Raw genomic sequence first — 19132 nt, forward strand, 5'->3', positions numbered from 1 at the left:
CAAACCAGCAGTCTTGGTCCTCAACACCGCCTCCGATAAGATCAGCTCACAGAGGGAGACTGCTGGGCAGCTGAACTGGTCACACTCCCCTATATCTGCCTTTGATGACCTGCAGCCAGGAAGCTTCAATAGGTGTACTTACTTTAAAGAGCAAGACTCCACCATCACTGGCTATTCTTTGTATCTCTTTTAGCTGGAAGAGTTAGAAAAAGGGTGAAAGTACATGCCTTAAGTAGCAACTGCCACTTGAATTGAAGAAATCCATAAATAAAACTTTCCCATTTTCTTGCCAGAGGGAGAGAGCTTGCCCTGGCAATTGTGCCGTGGATTGCATCCTTTAAGGTCACATCTGACAATTTAACAAGGTAATCCACTAAACATTCTGTTGCAAAATACAGTGCAAGATTCTCCCTTTCCCTTGGCAAAGCACTTGCCAATAGAGTGAAAAATTGAGCTACAAAATACTATTGTTTATGTGAAAACATTTTTCTCACGGTTGGCTTGACTTTTGGCAGGAGTTTCTTTCCCTACCAAACCAACGACTTTGATGCCCACATTGAGCAAAACAAAATCCAAGTACAGTGCTTACTGTTAACTGGGTGACCTGCAGAGCCGTGACCTAGAGAAAGGTGCTCTTTCTCCAAATGACTAGAAAGGCTTGCACATTTCAACAATAAGCAAATCTCCCAATCAGAAGTGAAAAAAGAATGCCTTTCTTGTAGTTCCACCCTCCCTCATTTAACCACACACATTTAGCACCATCCCTCATTTTGGCCTTGACCAAACCACAGAGAAAATGTCATGTCTTGCAGTTGAAACCACAGTCAAAGAAAAAGACATTTGCCTGAGGCAGTGTTTCTCAGACAGTGGGCCTTGAGTCGTTTTCAGTGCTTCAGCTTGCCCAAGTAAAGTTGATCAGGATACATAAATGTTCGTGGATGTGAAGATTGTCCTGTAATTAATACAAAAGCCTGTTGTTGTTTAGTTGTGTCTGACTCTTCATGACCCCATGGACCAGAGCACTCCAGGCACTCCTGTCTTCAACTGCCTCCCGCAGTTTGGTTAAACTCATGCTGGTAGCTTTGAGAACATTGTCTAACCATCTCGTCCTCCGTCGTCCCCTTCTCCTTGTGCCCTCAATCTTTCCCAACATCAGGGTCTTTTCCAGGGAGTCTTCTCTTCTCATGAGGTGGCCGAAGTATTGGAGCCTCAGCTTCACGATCTGCCCTTCCAGTGAGCACTCAGGGCTAATTTCCTTCAGAATGGAGAGGTTTGATCTTCTTGCAGTCCATGGGACTCTCAAGAGTCTCCTCCAACACCATAATTCAAAAGCATCAATTCTTCGGCGATCAGCCTTCTTTATGGTCCAGCTCTCACTTCCATACATCACTACTGGGAAAACCATAGGTTTAACTATACGGGCCTTTGTTGGCAAGGTGATGTCTCTGCTTTTTAAGATGCTGTCTAGGTTTTGTCATTGCTTTTCCCCCAAGAAGTAGACGTCTTTTGATTTCATGACTGCTGTCAACATCTGCAATGATCATGGAGACCAAGAAAGTAAAATCTCTCACTGTCTCCATTTCTTCCCCTTCTATTTGCCAGGAGGTGATGAGCCCAGTGGCCCTGATCTGCGTTTTTTTGATGTTGAGTTTCAGACCATATTTTGTGCTCTCCTCTTTCACCCTCATTAAAAGGTTCTTTAATTCCTCTTCACTTTCTGCCATCAAGCTTGTGTCATCTGCACATCTGAGGTTGTTGATATTCCTTCCAGCAATCTTAATTCTGTCTTGGGATTCATCCAGTCCAGCCTTTCGCATGATGAATTCTGCATATAAGTTAAATAAGCAGGGAGACAAAATACAGCCTTGTCGTACTCCTTTCCCAATTTTGAACCAATCAGTTGTTCCATGTCCAGTTCTAACTGTAGCTTCTTGTCCCACATAGAGATTTCTCAGGAGACAGATGAGGTGATCAGGCACTCCCATTTCTTTAAGAACTTGCCATAGTTTGCTGCGGTTGACACAGTCAAAGGCTTTTGCATAGTCAATGAAGCAGAAGTAGATGTCTTTCTGGAACTCTCTAGCTTTCTCCATAATCCAGCGCATGTTTGCAATTTGGACCCTGGTTCCTCTGCCCCTTCGAAATCCAGCTTGCACTTCTGGGAGTTCTCGGTCCATATACTGCTTAAGCCTGCCTTGTAGAATTTTAAGCATAACCTTGCTAGTGTGTGAAATGAGTGCAATTGTGCGGTAGTTGGAGCATTCTTTGGCACTGCCCTTCTTTGGAATTGGGATGTAGACTGATCTTTTCCAATCCTCTGGCCACTTGAATGTTGGTGGATGTGAAGAAGATTGCCCTGTAATTAATGCAAAAGCCAATATCTGTTCAAGTAGTAATACAAGAGCTAAACATCATTCATGTTTCATATTCCCCACATGTATAAGACATTTTAGTCACATTTTACAAACTGACTGGAGAAACATGATGCAGCAACCTACATTGACTGCTATTACCTGATTCTATTAAACTTATATAGCAGAATCTTTGATTTAGCAAAGCCTTGCTCTCATCTTAGCATTCTTCATGTGGCACAACTATTGACAATAATAAGTCTTTGAGGTTGAGTCCTGTGAGATTGAGCTCCAGCAAAGCAGCCTAGGGCAGGGGTCTGCAACCCGCGGCTCCGGAGCCGCATGTGGCTCTTTTACACCTTTGCTGCGGCTCTGGGGCGGATACTAGCAAGGGGAGGAGGCGCATTGTGCGCCCCGACACTCCCCACTGTGACGGGGGCTGTACTGGCTGTGACGTCGCATGGGGGCAGTGTGTGCGTTAGTCACGCACTGTCCCGACGTCACCTTCCCGCCTGCTGTCAGATCGCGGCTCCGGAGATATATTTGTTTTAAATGTCGCAATGGTTTTGCGGCTCCCAGGTTTTTTTTTCTTCGGAAATGGGTCCAAGTGGCTCTTTTTGTCTTAAAGGTTGCAGACCCCTGGCCTAGGGCATTAGATAGGAAAGTTTAATTCTGGACACAACCAATTGAAATCAAAATAGTTTAGTATACTTAACTGATGTGGCAATTGTATTCACATTTATCTGACTAGACATGCATAGGACTGCGAACATATTCTGTGAACTGCCCTGAGATCTTGTGATGAAGGGTGGTATATAAGTAATAATAACTGCATTTTAATTAGGATTGTAACCTGCGGTTTTAAAATTGTGATACTAATGAAGAATTTGTGCCTAGTCTTTACATAAACAAAGTGAATAATGACATGCATTTGAATTAAAAGATTCATCTTACGTTCTTAAAATAACTTTGTAACTGACATCCAGTTTTAAAATCAAAGAAGCAGAATAAAAAAAGCAAGCAATTATGATATATTGTTTGGCAACTTTTATTGTGAAAATCAGTGGTCTCATGCTGAGCCATTAATGTGTGCCTTTTAATATTTAAGTTTAGCAAATACTAACTTATTTTATTATTTTATTAGCCATGTCCTTTTGGGGCCCGCGATTTTCGAGAAAAACAGTGTGCAGACTTTGACAATATGCCTTTCCGAGGAAAATATTACAACTGGAAACCATATACAGGAGGTAATACATTGTTTTGTAATCATACTGCTTGAAGAAGACATGGTGCGGAGGCCTTTACCTGTCCAAATGGACTTTGGGGGGGGGGTGGCATAAGCACTACTGCTGATATTCATATCCAAGCCCTCAATACTACAGCATCTTAGGCTATATAACAAGCAATGACATATCATTATCTTAAGCAGGTCAATAGCCCGTCCTTTGAACTTCCCTACAGGTTATTCCTTCTTCAAGTGTATGGAGGCTCAAACTAGAACTGGATTGTGGCTGAGCAGGTTTGTCAGAAAGGAGGCTTTTGCTGAGAAGGCTATTCTGGAGGACTATCTGGATTGTTCAACCCAAAAATACTCACTGCTGCTGGAACTGAATTCCAAGCTCTCCCTCTTAGCATATGCCTAGTCCAGTGATGGTCAGACTTGGCCCTCCAACTGTTTTGGGACTACAAGTCCCATCATCCCTGACCACTGGTCCTGTTAGCCAGGGATGATGGGAATTGTAGTCCCAAAACAGCTGGAGGGCCAAGTTTGGCCATTACTGGACTAGTCCAAGGCTACCCAGTTCCTTTTTGACATCAGAGCAGCTAAGCCAATGGCATCAGTAAAAGTGGATCAAGCAGAGAGGCTAGAGGCTGAAGACGAAATTGTAAGTGTGAAGAAGACATGGAGAGTACAGAACCAGGCTGACCCACCCATTAGGCGAAATGAGGCAATTGCCTTAGTTGGCCAGGGGCAGAGGTGGCAAATTAGCACAATTCCGAACCCTGCTTGCTTGCCTTGCCTGCTTGCCCACCTCTGCTCTTCTCCCTGCACACTATTCGTGGGGTGCCTTGGTTGTAGCAAAGGTGAGCTGTAGCTGCTCAACCTTTCAGCAAACACTTTGAGGTTGTTTAACTGCTTTGAGTTCCTTCTTACAATCAAGTGGTATATAAATTTTATGAAATAAATATGAAATGATAGAAATACTGTGCCCACAGGCATTGGCTGCACAGTATTGGTAGTGTCAGTGACGACCCCAAAGCTGTCTGCAGGGGTAGCAGCTAGTGTCAAAAAATGGCCGCAGCAGTTGCAGTGGCAAGAAATGGTGGGCCATGGTTCTCCCCACTTACCACCTTGTGCACATATTGTGAATTTATGAATTGTAAATATAATGTAATGTAATGTAATGTAATATAATACTGTTTTTATTTGCCTAGGTGGTGTTAAGCCATGTGCATTAAACTGCTTAGCAGAAGGTTACAACTTCTATACTGAACGTGCTCCTGCAGTGATCGACGGAACGCAGTGCAATGCAGATTCGCTAGATATTTGTATCAATGGAGAATGCAAGGTACCATGCTTCTTATTAATTTACACCAAATCAACTAGAGAACGTTTCCCTATCAGCACCTCATCTAGGGTAAAGGTAAAGGTAAAGGTACCCCTGCCCGTACGGGCCAGTCTTGCCAGACTCTAGGGTTGTGCACTCATCTCACTTTATAGGCTGGGAGCCAGCGCTGTCCACAGACACTTCCGGGTCACGTGGCCAGCGTGACAAGCTGCATCTGGCAAGCCAGCGCAGCACACGGAACACCGTTTACCTTCCCGCTGGTAAGCGGTCCCTATTTATCTACTTGCACCCAGAGGTGCTTTCGAACTGCTAGGTTGGCAGGCGCTGGGACCGAACGATGGGAGCGGACCCTGCCGCGGGGATTCGAACCACCGACCATGCAATCGGCAAGTCCTAGGCACTGAGGTTTTACCCACAGCGCCACCCACGTCCGTTTTCATCTAGTGTAAGAGCTGCCAATAATAAACTATTTGGGGTACCCATCCTTTTTTTCATGGGTTTCAGAGAAGTTTCCAGACTAACACCACTTGTGCCAGTTTCAGTGATCTGCTTTGAATGGTGGCTCTAAATTAAAGGAGCTGCTGAGAGTAGAATATTCTGAACTTCTCTGAATTGTTGCATAGACATGTTTCTTAATTACATTCCAGATATAAGCAAACAAAACAAATAACTAAAAACATTCTTTCAAGTGCATGAAGAAAACACTATAACTGCTACTTATTGGTTTGTTTTTTGATTACCAACAAAATTAGCAATCTGATCCTAAGGTGCATCAGCATCCAAGAGCTCAGGATGGGGGAATAGCAGGTACAGCAGTGCAATGTCACAAAACAGTGGAATGGTGTACAGTGGTACCTCGGTTTACGAACTTAATTCCGGAAGTCCATTCTTAAACCAAGGCAAGCTTTCCCTACTGAAGCTTCCCGCAGCCGGTGCCCTTCCACTGTTCAGCTTCCATTTGTCTTCTGAAGTAAAGTACGCTAACCAGAACACCTACTTCCAGTTTTGTGGAGTTCGTACACTGAATTAACAGGGCTGGTAACAAGAGGTACCACTGTAATTTATAATGTGCAATGCAAAATATGTGGTACAAATGTTCAGGTGTTCATGTAAAGAAATAATAGCTTATTATTATTTGCAGTTTCTCATTGTCATCACCATAAAACAGAAAAGCAAGAGAGATTTCACAACAATTTTGTTTGAGAATAATTTAAGAATGCCATTAATTTGGCCATAAATTTCTAAAACTACTGTCCCCAGTGTTTTTAACTGAGGATGCAATTATCTTAATGCATAATTATTCTGATTGTACCTATTTTCAGCATGTTGGGTGTGACAATATTTTGGGATCAGATGCTAAAGAAGACAGATGTCGAGTATGTGGAGGAGATGGGAGTACATGTGAAGCTATCGAAGGTTTTTTCAATGACACATTGCCTAGAGGAGGTAAGTGTGAAGGCATTTGCCAAAATGTTCTTAACTATAAAAGGACTACAGTTTAGGAAGTAACTAAATATAGCAATATCTCTTGCTGATGCCATTCCACCCCCCACTACAGTCTATCCAGCTGTTGGATTGGGCATGACTTACTTGAGTCCCTGTCCATTTGTCACAAAACTATTCTGGCGCTGGTTAATATAAAATTGTTGCCTACTTTTGACCCAGCCCTGTTACTTACTTCTCCTTCCTTCTATCATTTCCTGCTACTTGCATGTTGTAAGGCTGCCTTAGAAATGTCTAGTTATCATGAAAGAGAAACAAATATAGGTATTATTATTACTTCATAATTCTGGGATGGAAGTGTGACTCATTTAGGACATGAATTTATGAAAAGGAGAATCCAAGAAGGATCCAGAAATAATGTAGGAGTTTCAACTTTTCTGTTTCTTTCAGACTTACACCAGAGTCATTTGTCGGTGTCCTTGTCATAAGAATGGTCCAGACCATTTTCCCGTTGCTGCTGAAGCTAATCAGTGCAAGTTGCAGTACCACCTTATAGTTGAAGCCAGCTGCTCCCAGCATCCAATTCACTTCCCTGCCTTTGTTGAAGTGGTTAAGCTCATATCCGGAAGTGGAGTGATGGCTCTGAAGTTGAGGAGGAGCTCTCCCAGCATTTAATCTATAATATATATAGAAGAGTGACAATAACTCTTGGGCTTAACTACCTACCCTGCAGAGCTCACCTGTGCAGCAGTGAAGTCACTCTCAGTGTCTGCTGCTTTTAAAATTATAACTAAGGCAGAGTGGGATGCTCCCCTACAATATAACAAGTCTATGTCTGTGGCCAACTGACACCACTGCTAGAGTTAATATTGTAAATTGTTTGGGGTTGAAAGTTGCTTTGGGCAAGATAAAATGACTAACAAATGTAATAAACATAATAATAATATTATAATTATCTGCTGCTGTTAATACTGGACAGAAAGCTTTCAGGAATATGGCCCACAATAAATGGAAGAGCTTCCTTTCCTCTCGTTGAGATGATAGGTGTTTTCCCTTACCAATCCAATCAGTTATTTTGAGGCTTTCAATCCCAATATAGACTTGGAAATTCCATACCCAGTCAAGGTGTCTGGTTTAAATTATTTTTCCAGTGGCCTATTTGAGCTTGACAAGGATGCAAACTGGATTCTGGGAGCTACCCAGTTCCTTCAGGTTTGCTTACCTACCCTATACCACAAAGTGGCATTTAAACGTGCATTGATAAGCTTTTACCAGCAATATAAAACTACCATTCAGATAGAAGCCAATGGTCCTTTTTAATCTTTTCAATATTATATTGTAATTCCTAGAAAATTTACAAGCATGGGTTCAGCTATAAACGATAACATAAAATAAGTTTCACCTTCGTCTTGTAGGCTACATGGAAGTGGTACAGATTCCAAAAGGTTCTGTTCACATTGAAATCAAAGAAGTGGCTGTGTCAAAGAACTACATTGGTAAGAGGATGCTCTTATATTGCTTGTAAAAACTCAATTAGGGTTGGATTCAAATAACAAAATTATGGCATGCACCAGATTACATACAATTGCATAGCTCTACAAATAACATTAAGACTGCCTCTTTACCTAACCCCATTTAATTTATGAGCATATGTATCTGTCATTGCATTTAACATGTCTGTTTTTAATTTCTTTTAAGTAACAGCCACAATGACCTTATCAGGGCTGTGGTGTGAGGATAGGGGTGTTAATTCTTCCCCTTCTATGAACCACATAAAAATTTCCAGCCCACCCTAAAGCTGTGGGTAAGCCTTGAAAGGAAAACTTATGTTCGTACAAGTGGAAGCTGTCTTCTGAAGCTAGCAGCAGCTTCAGGGTGTCTAATTTAATCAGGTGAAAAGAGTTAACTTTTCCATCTCAAATACCACAGTCCTGTTGCTTATTTCTACCCTCAGCTGCTCTGTAACAAAAAAGTGCCATTTTGAATATAATCATGCCTTTAATGCCACATCTAGGTTGCCTTGAGAGGCACATGTTGGGCTGAATGTACATTTATTGCACTGATTAATTCAAAAATGGCTGCTTACCCAGTTGGCAGGTGGGTGGTGGTTATGACCTGGTGTGGCATAACCCCCATCCTCCTGAAGCCACGCCATGTTTCTGCAACCATTGGCTCTTCCCCCTGGCCAGCACGGTGTCTTCTGGGTCCCCACCAGACCCAGTTAGAATTCAACCAATCTGCGACAGCCCGGGGGCAGGCCCTGAGAGCGGACTACAAGGTGGTAGTCTTCACTCTAGTCCGCTCCCTGCTCATTTAAGCAGGTTGGCGCTGTTCACCACAGCACATTTGGCCCAGAGCATCACCCACTCAGCCCACCCTCTAATCTCTCTTTACATTTGCAGCCTCACGTTTTCAGAGCTGGGAATGATTTTTTTCTGTGTACAGTGGTACCTCGGGTTAAGTATTTAATTCGTTCCGGAGGTCCGTTCTTAACCTGAAACTGTTCTTAACCTGAAGCACCACTTTAGCTAATGGGGCCTCCCGTTGCCGCTGCGCCACTGCTGCGCAATTTCTGTTCTCATCCTGAAGCAAAGTTCTTAACCCAAGGTACTATTTCTGGGTTAGTGGAGTCTGTAACCTGAAGCATATGTAACCTGAAGCGTATGTAACCCGAGGTACCACTGTACCAGGTTTTGCCTTCCCCGTAGCAATAGTCACAACTTTGGCGGTTTAGGCCTTGAGTGGAATCCTTTAGACCAGCATCTGATGAAGGGGTGAAGTGGTGACTCACCTGCTTCTTGCAGTGGCTTTAACAGGGTACCCCGTTAGCGGGGTCTTGAGGGAAGACTCTGTCAAGTCAGAACCATGTGGCTGAAGGGCCACAGAGCTTCCCTCAGCGACTTGGGAGAAACCATCTGTGTAAATCTGTGTTTGGGGAGGGTCCCATCTCCCCCCTAACTGACCCTGTCATGCCTCAGACCCCCAGCAGGGGGCTGAGAGTGATATATGCCCAATGCCTATGCCAAGGCTTACCTACACCTGAAATCAATAAAGTTGTGTCCGTTTTAACCCCAAAATGTTGTTGTGTTCCGTTATATTACCCCTTGGGTGGCTTAGCTCTCATGGGAGGGGGTACTGCTGGTGCAAATCTCAGTTGTTCAGGGCCTGCTTGCTTTGCTCTAAGACACAGAAGTAGGACAGGCATTTGCTAAGAGCAGAGTTGTGGGGGTTATGAAAATTGGGGCTCTGAGGAAAGCGGGTGGGGCCTCAAGTAAGTTAATCCCTTATATATGGGAAGCAGAGAGTGTTTCAGGCTAATGGTAAAAGAAGACCAGCTTGTGTTAGTTCATTCTGATGTCTGATTAATATTTTGTTTGTTTGTTTGTCTATTTATAAGCTGCCCTTTTCATAAAATATATAAAGGCAGCTTACAATATAAAAAATAATGTGAGCTGCTGTCTTGGATAACCAGTTTCACATAAGTCAGATCCCCATTCCTCAGTGGTAATTTTTAAAACCAGTAATAATGAAGATTGAATGAATGCCATGGTTACTTCCTGTGCCATCACCACTGGCTCCCAGAAAGTGAGGCAGCAGCATAAGAAGTAAATTGAATCTGTCTAATCCTCATGGTTTCTGATTAAAGCCATTATTATTACAACAATGAGACCTGACCACACAGAAAATGTCAGTTATGCAATGCAGATTCACATAGATTAATTCAGTCCTTTCCTTTTTTGGGGTCTTTACCCTGTGCCATTCTTCTACTACAAACTGCATGAGTTTAAGGTATCTCTGAAGCATTTTGTCATTTTTTATTTTGAATTAAGAGCTAGTCATGTTAAGAATTGGAATAGTTTCCATTGGTTTCTTAACTCCAGAAATCTCAGAAGCAGACTGACATAAGATACAGCTCCACTGCAACTTATTAAGCTCTTTCCAGTATTGGGCACCAAACAATATAGGTAGATTTAATGTGACATTATATACTGATTACTACTTTTGTAAGTGCGGGAATAATTAAATGACAGTGTGGGAATAATTAAAATGGTTTACTATCAGCGCAAAAGTGGTAGTGGCAAATGCTAGTGTGTAAGGTGGAATCAAAAAAATCAGCAAAAGGGGGAGAAGTAGAAAAATGCATTGCTAAGTTGTCTTGCCCATGCCCACCCTCTTTCTCCACGAAATAGTATACTTTAGGTTTTGTCTGCAAAACCTGGAACAGTTGTACATTGGCTTTATGCCTGAATGTAGCCACCACAAGTGATTCTTGCCAACTTGCGGTCCCAAGCCACAGGATCCATGTTACAGCCACAGTTACAAAAATGTTTGTAAAATATTACCCTGTAACACCCTAGAGAACAAAGATACCGATTGGATATTTTAATGCCTATAGTTACCTAGTTATAGAATGAAAACTAAAACAAACAAAATATTAGAAAAATTGTTCTAATTAGAGAGCTAGAGTTATACTGTGACTGCCACAAAAGAATAATTAGAAACAAACAAAATTTCTTTGGAAAGTAACATTGTCATCATTTTAAAAATAGATCATACTGTGGAAGACATGCTACAAAGCAAGCATAACATTGATTTATGCAAATTTCTGGAGCTGAACTAGAATTTCTGAAGCTGAACTAGGATATTAAAAGCTGTTCAACAACCCTTTGCAAGTTTAAGAGAACTGTAGAATACTCACGATCCATAGAATCTTTTCTTGCTGGCGGTGCGGGGTGGGGGTCAGATCTTTATCTCTTCACCACTGAAAAGCCAAATCTGACAGGTGCCCACCTTTCAATCACTATGACATCATTTGATGCTACACTTTGAATCCCTGATTGTTTAATCACTTTGTGCATTTTTTTAAGCTTTAAAATCTGAGGACGATGACTATTATATTAATGGTGCCTGGACTATCGACTGGCCTAGAAAATTCGATGTTGCTGGGACAGCTTTCCATTATAAAAGGCCAGCAGATGAACCAGAATCTTTGGAAGCCTTAGGCCCTATCTCAGAAAATCTCATAGTCATGGTAAAGTAGTTCAATTACCTTTTTAAAATATGTGAGTTCATGTCTAGCAGACTGGAATTGATAAGTGAAGCTGTACCCAGGGAAAAGGATCAGATTATTTTGAGCTTTGTCCTCCACTAGACATCTCCATTATCCACATGAAGGCATGAATTCTTGGTCATTCATGACCATCCTTCAGCCAGAATCCAAATTATTTTCACGTGCCCTCAGTTAGTTTCATTTACCCACAGGGGCTTTGGAGTGATGTTTCTCAGACAATTGGTCTGTGCCCTCCTGCAGCATAGCAAACTACTTCAAAAATGAGGAGATTTTATTAAGCGTTTTGTAATCTTGCATGAGAGTGTGCAAAGTTAATAAATAAATCACTGCACATGCTCAAACGCTTCGGATTCTTGTAATTGCATTTTTTAATGCTTATTGCTTTTTACGTTAAGGCCAGTTTCCCTCTGGGATTAATTCCTTCTGTAGTTCCATCTGTTGTTCCATTATAGTTATATGTAAAAGTGAGAGAATGTGTTAGGTAGGCAATTTAAACATTAGGTATAGAACAGTCTTATCAGCAGGAATTTAAAAGCAAATGTATTTTTCATGGATACTTGCAACAGCATCTCTGCTGCCTTTAAAAACCACATTGTAGATTTTCTGCATTGGCCCAGTCTGCTTTGTATGAGGCATTGCCTCACTCTCAAGAAATCAAGAGCTTTGATGGGTTTAATTCAGATTATTTTACAATTATGAAAACTTGTAGATATTCCAAACAAGGCAATCATATTTACTTCACCAACTTTTATGGCCTCTAACATAGGGAGCATGGCAAGCTTATTCCATACCTTTGAGCTCAGCACAATTTAGACTGCAATCTGATGTGTGCTCTTTTGGGAGCATGTTCTATTGAACCCACTGGGACTTACTTCCAAGTAAGCCTGTTAAGGCTTGCATTGTTAGCATGCCACTTCTCTTTTGCTACATAGCTGACAGGAACATTTTATTATATTCTTGCTTTTTTATTTCTCCTTGAGGGATCATGCTGCATTTGACCGGGGGCACACACTTTCAGCTTTCAACTATTTCAGTTTGGAAAGATAGATATAAGTAATTATTCTAAATTCTAGGAATGTTGCAAGGATTTTCAGAACTGTTCTCTGGAAGTAAATATCTAGTACAAATGCAGCCATTGTTTAAATATCAGTGCACTCTTTTCCAAGTGTTTTAATGGTATAACCAGTTATTTTCAACTGCAGATTTTACTACAGGAGCAAAACCTGGGGATAAGGTATAAATTCAATGTTCCCATCTCTCGTACTGGCAGTGGCGACAATGAAGTTGGCTTTACGTGGAATCACCTACCATGGTCAGAATGTTCTGCTACTTGTGCTGGAGGTAAGAACTCTCCCATCAAAGCTGAAAGCTAGATAGAAAACTTATTTTTGTTGAGGCTGAATATAATTAAGAATTTTTCTTTCAAATGTTGTTGAAACTTAATGGTGCAATGAGTAGATTTTTGTTTGTATTCGGTTTTCTACAATTTTTATATAATTCCAGACATCAAATACATATGTTTCATTTTGGCGGAGTATTTATCTTTTCAACTGTCCCAGAAGTAGACTGTTACTTTTATGGAGAATGCTATAGAATTTTAACTAATACAATAAACAGGAATTGGAGTATGCATATGTAGTTCCTGATAATTGAGGCAGACTCAGGGCCTGTCTGTCACACGTGCTTCCATCAAAGCTTAGCACCATTGCTGATATATTATCTGATAGAGAGAAGTGTTTTGTAATCAGCATCTTTCTGTGATTTCCATGAAAAATGTCATATTGGCTGCATAAACATCCATACTTATTGGTTTTAATCTGGCTTGTGTCATTTAGGGATATCAAAATAGACTAATTGTTTATTAAAATATCATTTTTAACATTATAAATAGCTTTTTAAGGACTATATATATTCAGAGGTTGGTATTTTGCTCCCTTTACTGATGCAAATATCTTTACATATATAATTTTGTTCATGGTGCCACTTAGGATGTTCTGAAATTTTCTTTTATATGTATGCCGAAAAAATGTAAGATAGGCACCAGTTATCTAAATAGGTATCAGGCAGAGCTCAATCCCTTGCCTGGAGTAGCAGAATCAAGTGGAGTAGCCAAACCTACTACCATATTCAAAGGCCTGCTGGCTCACACCAGCCAGCCAGAAGATGTGAGGAAAACTTGCTTCCAGTTGCATACAGTTCCCTGCTAAAATCTATTTACCTTTCACTATCCAAAATACTTCCCCCCTCTAAATTAAAAGAACAGAATATTCCAATCAATTGACCAGAAAACCCAATTGTTTCATTTGAGCCAGGGCACATCGGAGCACAGCAGAATATATTGCAATGCATGGCTTAGTCCTTAAAATGTGAAGCCATAATCTATGTTCACATGCTGAGTGCATCACACCAGACTAATCAATCCGCCTCTGTTATGCCTGAGATTAAGAAGAATATCTTCCAGGTTTGGGAAAGGAAGTGGAGCCATAAGCAGTCCCGGTTCTTTTCATATCTGCTATAGTGACTGTGCTCTGGATAGGTCTCATAACAACATGTGGAATGTGGAACATTCCAAGTAAGGCTGAGTTTCCAGTAGCTCAATGAGTCACCTGGTTTTTCTACTTAGACACATAGGAGGGACCTCTTTGCCATAGCTATACTTTTGGATTAGGGTTGGCCGAATGCTGCAGGTAGGTGAGAACACGAGGCTGACAGAAATGCTTCCATAAATTCAAAGAAGTATAAAATGTGTGTGGGACCAGAAAGTGTGTGTGGTTTGGAAATTTTGAAGAGGAGATTTAAGAAAAAATGCTTGACATTTTTACTGGGAGGGTTGTGCCCCAGTAGCCCAGTGGGTGCGCCTCTAGTGCTACCACGAGTGAGAACACCACAAGCTATCGTGTTCTATCCACCATACTTCCTGTGGCAGTCAGGGGCATGCACACTACCCTAACCATATCCAGCAGCAAGGACCAGCAGCCAATTTGGATAGCAGCCATATTCACATTTATCTGGAAGTAAATATCACTGAACTCATTAGAGCTTACCTCGGGAAGTTATGTATGGGATTGTACTGTAAGTGTCCTTTACATTGTGTTTAGTATCGAGTTTGCAAAGGCTTAACTGACAAAGATCAGGATCCAGAGGCCTATATTTGTTGTATTCAAAAGTGTACCTATCTCCAGTGTTGTTTTTTTACCTCCTTTGCTTAAAAATAGAACACCTCCATGTCATATCACAAAACTGCACAAAATCGCAGTTCAAGAAGCATAAGTTCAAAGTTCCTTTGAGCATGTAGAAATACTTCGTTGGTTCTTCAGACCTTGTCTATTGGTCCATAGCAGGATTTCCATTTTGAGAAAGAAAAAAATAAATATACTATTGAATTATGCAGAAACTAAAGTAGGCACATCTGCTTATTGGGCCAAGAGAACTATGGCATCAGATGACACTGAACATTTATTTGGGCAATGTACTATGGTACATACAATTTCTGAACAGTAGAAGTAATGCTTCTGAATAACCTTTGCAGAAGGATTTAACATTCTTACCCTTCGAACACAGCCAAAAATGTCATTCACACATACAGCTAGCAGTGCTGAAAGTCACTTCTAAATTGTGTAATCCCCAACAAGATACAGATGAAAATTAAGAGTCAAATGGGCAGAGCCACACTATTTTAATCTATACTGCATCAGCATTTGACTCTCATTCTGTGAGATGTGTATGTGAATAGGGCCTAAGACAGAAGAAAATACTGTATGTGTTTGTAATTTTACTTTATTAAGTTTTTTTAAAAATAATAATCTGGAATTATAGTCACACCTTCATGCTCTTAGGGAAGAAGAAAAACCTGGCTTGTGCTTTCCCCCCTTGTACAAAACCTTTAACAGATAAGGTTAACACTGTTGTGGTTGTTTAGGACCTAGAGTGTGAAATAAGTGCCAAACAATGGGCATTTATCTCAAAAATTTATATGGGGTTGTAAAGTTCTTTTTCATTTGTGTTCCATATTAAATGTTCAGTAAACATTTTTCCCTCAGCTGATGAACTGATAATAGTATACGTTTTCTGCATCCTGTAAAAAGAAATTTACAATATTCCTGAGCAAAACCTGAGCAAACTTTACTTCTTCAGGACTATTTTGTACTTGGATGAGTTAGCTAAGAAATGGATTTTACTGGTATGCTGTGTGAAATTATGAATAAATAATTTAAACTTTTAAAGTAACCAGTTGAAATTAGTTGAAATTTATTTTCAGAGATGGAAGAGCTACATCCTTATGTATCTGTAATTTGATCCCCCCTGTTAAGCTAAGCCCAAAGGCTGCTCTTCCTATTTAGCTCTTGTTTTGTTTACTTGGAAGATCCTAGATAATTCCCTCCTCAGCAGTTTCTAGGCTGAGCATCATCAGTACATGCAGGTACACTTAGACATGCAGGATTATTTCAAAATTGAAATATTGGTGTGCTATGCTCATGTGTCCACAGATAGGGGTCAATGGCTTTTACCTAAAAATACAGTCCCTAACTTTATTTTGCAGTTTATATTAATAATGTAATGTTTAATGGAAACTTGACAATAGCATTTCAGTGAGGTAGTAGTGGTTTTGAAATATATTTAGGCCTCTACCATTATTGTACCATAAAGTAAATCCAATAATACACGGCTTTACAAAATAGCTTATTTTTAACTGGATCAACATGTGCTTTGGCTAGCCAGTTAACATCTGGGTTGTCTGTCTTGCTTGGCTTCAGGATTCTTCCCACTGTGAGCCAACACTCCCACTAGCTTTATTAAAAATATCCCATTTTGGACCAAGTAACAGAGCTCCTAACACAACAGATCTTGGTTTTAAATTTTAAACATCTTCCCTTCTGCACAGCTTTTCAAAAATAAATTTTAGCTAGGCAATTTGCTAGCTGGGGATTTATATAGTGAAAGAGCTCCCTCAGACAGGATGAAGGATTAGTATTGACAATATAATATACTTTGTACATATTACAGATTTGTACATTTGCAAACAAACTGACTCTGGGGCTAAGCTTTGAAGATTTAAATTGCCACCCCACCAACCACCTTTTCTCCTGTTGCTTTTTCTCCCATTTGAGCTTTTATTTTTGCAGTATTGGAATCTTGCAAGATGAAAGAAAGATTTAAGGAGATAGACTGCATGGTTAAGGATTGTGGGAAGGAAACCTCTTTTAATTGCATCCTCACTTTAGACATGGACAGAGTCACATTTGAAGACACTGATCTGCTACCGAGTACTTTGAGCTTAAAAAGTCATTACTTTTTCCTTAATTATTTCCAGAGATAATACTATTCCTTCCTCTGATCTATTGCTGCTGATCTACTAGTTTGTATTCATTCAATTATTTTTGTATTTTAATTAGTCTGCTGTAGTTTGATTTTTGTGAACTGCCCTGGAAGCTTATCCTGATGAAAAGCATTATAAATAAATAAAGACTTCCCTGCTCTCCTCTCCTCAGGCACTGTTCACAACTGAATTTCTACATTTTGGTTTTTTTACTGATTCTAAAATTTAATCCTTTGTTACCCCAAGTTTACATAGTTCTTATACCAGTTGTGAACCATATCCATATATTTCCACCATCTTTTGCATTGACAACTGGTATAATTAATTTATCAGCTTCTCGGTTCTTTTAATCTTCTTTCATACTCTTTTTTTTTTTTTTTACACCTTTGCCACAGCTCTGTGGCTGATTTCCTGCTTTTTATGTATGTAAATATATTTTAGTATTAGTTTTAATATCTTTTGGAAGTTTCTCCCCCAAATCCTTCTTGTCTTGCCTTATTGTAACTACAATGTTTTCAGAGTTTGTGCTCTGCAGCTTAGGATAGATGTTTCTGTTGCTTAATAGAAAACAAAGGAAAGTGGTGTGCTATAGGAAGGGAGGTGAAAGTCAGTCAATAGACAAAATGGAGGAGGTTTGCCCGTTAAGGATGAGTAGGTGTGAGATGCTACAGGAATCCAGGAATAATACCCTACTGAAAATATGAATAGTATGGTATAGAACCAGGACACCATCATGTCATTCCTAGCTACCAAAGCTGCAGGAATTTAGCAGAGAAATGTAAGAAGTTGGGTCAAGTCCCTATGAGCTACAAGACCAGGCAGGATTGGTGAAGAAATCTACAATTTAGTCCAGTGGCTTTAATTTATCACTGACTCAACATCATTTCTTTAGTCATATCTGAATAGTTTGTTGACACATCCATATCCAGGCACTTTCAGTTAGAAACCACCAACTGAGATGGTAAGACTTGTGATTATTTGTGAATAACATCTCACTTGCCACAGAAACAATCTGCTACATTTTCAACCACAAAAGATTCATAACTAATGGATAACCAAGACACTCAAGTATGATGGATCACAGTTTCCTAGCAATAGCAGATTAACAAAGAAAACATTGGTTTAGTGCTTGCCTTGGATTTAAGAAATGTGGGTGTGTAAGAATAATCAGGTAGGAAACAGAAGACTTTGCCCAAGTTATTATAGGCTGGGTGTCTGTACGCTGGTGATTCAACACCTTGTGGAACAGCAGGACTTCAAATGAGTCATTTTTCTTATGGCTGTTGATCAAATCCTCATGTCTTTAATGGTCAGCTTTAATAAAGAAAAGCACAGAGTATGTGGGTGGAGAGAATAGGATTGTCTGGTCTAATTAGTTTGAGTGCAGTGTCTTATGATCATTTATTCTCTTAATAGACATGCTGAAGAATTTCATCTTGTTGTTATAATGAACATTTTTACTGGTTCATCCTTTTATTATTTATCTACTGATGTTTACTAGAATGAGAGAATCAATAAGAAGCTTCAACATGATGCAGTTGAAATATGTTATGACTCTTTATAGTGTGGGTCTTTTGAGCATGTTGTGACATCCTTGTGGAGCTCTGTGGTATGCCTGAATATTAGGAAGTTTAACAGATTGAAAGGAAATGGAGGATTTCCCCTCATTTGCCACTTCCCCTCCCCTCACATGCTCATTTAAGTGCTTCAATCCTGGTCTCTTTAAGCTATAGTTCCCTGTTACATCCAAAATGGGAAACCGTGGTTTGCTGGTTTACCAACCAGAATCTTAAACTGTGATTAGGCTGTGGTTTAAGCACTTGGTTAGTAAACCTGTATTAAACCAAAGCTCCCTATTTTGAATTATAAAAGAGGCCAGTGCTCAAGGAGCATATGGACCAGTGCTTGTTCTTTCTTTCCAAATATGTGATTGCTACATCTGAAAAGACCAATTGTGTACACTGGAAAAAACAATAATGCTGATCAAGAGTTCCACCAGCACTCTGAATCACTAAGAATCTGTGAGATGAGATTTTCCATTCAGTTCAATTCACTATACTAGCTGTTTCATTATAATAAAGAAAAGACTCCTGGGGTGTTATTTACAAATAGAAAGTACTGAATTCTACCCTGTTGTTATATTTAAATTTTTCTGACCTGAAATGCAGTCATGTACAGTAGTATCTATTTGTATTGTAAATGAAGAAAATATGCAGTTGAGAATTACAATAAGAACAGTAAGAACAATTGTATACTAAAAATATTTATTGCATTAGAAAACAGTACACACAAACACGGTTGCTTAAAACAGCTACAAATTAAACATTTTTGTGGTACAGGAGCTTCAAATCAATGGTTCTTTCTGATATTTGGAGAGCAC

The 19132-nt window shown here is 40.0% G+C and overlaps 1 protein-coding gene across 15 annotated transcripts in view; it reads left to right on the forward strand.

Moving 5' to 3' along the window:
• ADAMTS6 (ADAM metallopeptidase with thrombospondin type 1 motif 6) overlaps positions 1 to 19132 on the forward strand; it is a 123840-nt gene that overhangs the window by 94869 nt on the left and 9839 nt on the right. For 14 of the 15 annotated variants that reach the window (XR_014503048.1, XM_083403722.1, XM_083403721.1 and 11 more), the window contains 6 exons: positions 3496 to 3598; positions 4788 to 4921; positions 6244 to 6367; positions 7780 to 7860; positions 11233 to 11396; positions 12638 to 12776. Coding sequence is in view for 14 of the 15 variants with exons in the window: in XM_083403722.1 (XP_083259848.1) it covers positions 3496 to 3598; positions 4788 to 4921; positions 6244 to 6367; positions 7780 to 7860; positions 11233 to 11396; positions 12638 to 12776 (745 nt within the window). In the remaining variant the exon portion in view is untranslated. The remainder of the gene's footprint in view (positions 1 to 3495; positions 3599 to 4787; positions 4922 to 6243; positions 6368 to 7779; positions 7861 to 11232; positions 11397 to 12637; positions 12777 to 19132) is intronic. The other variant, XM_083403720.1, reaches the window with a different exon arrangement.

Source organism: Podarcis tiliguerta (assembly GCF_965153285.1).
Source record: "Podarcis tiliguerta genome assembly, chromosome: 11".
Taxonomy (NCBI): Eukaryota; Metazoa; Chordata; class Lepidosauria; order Squamata; family Lacertidae; genus Podarcis; species Podarcis tiliguerta.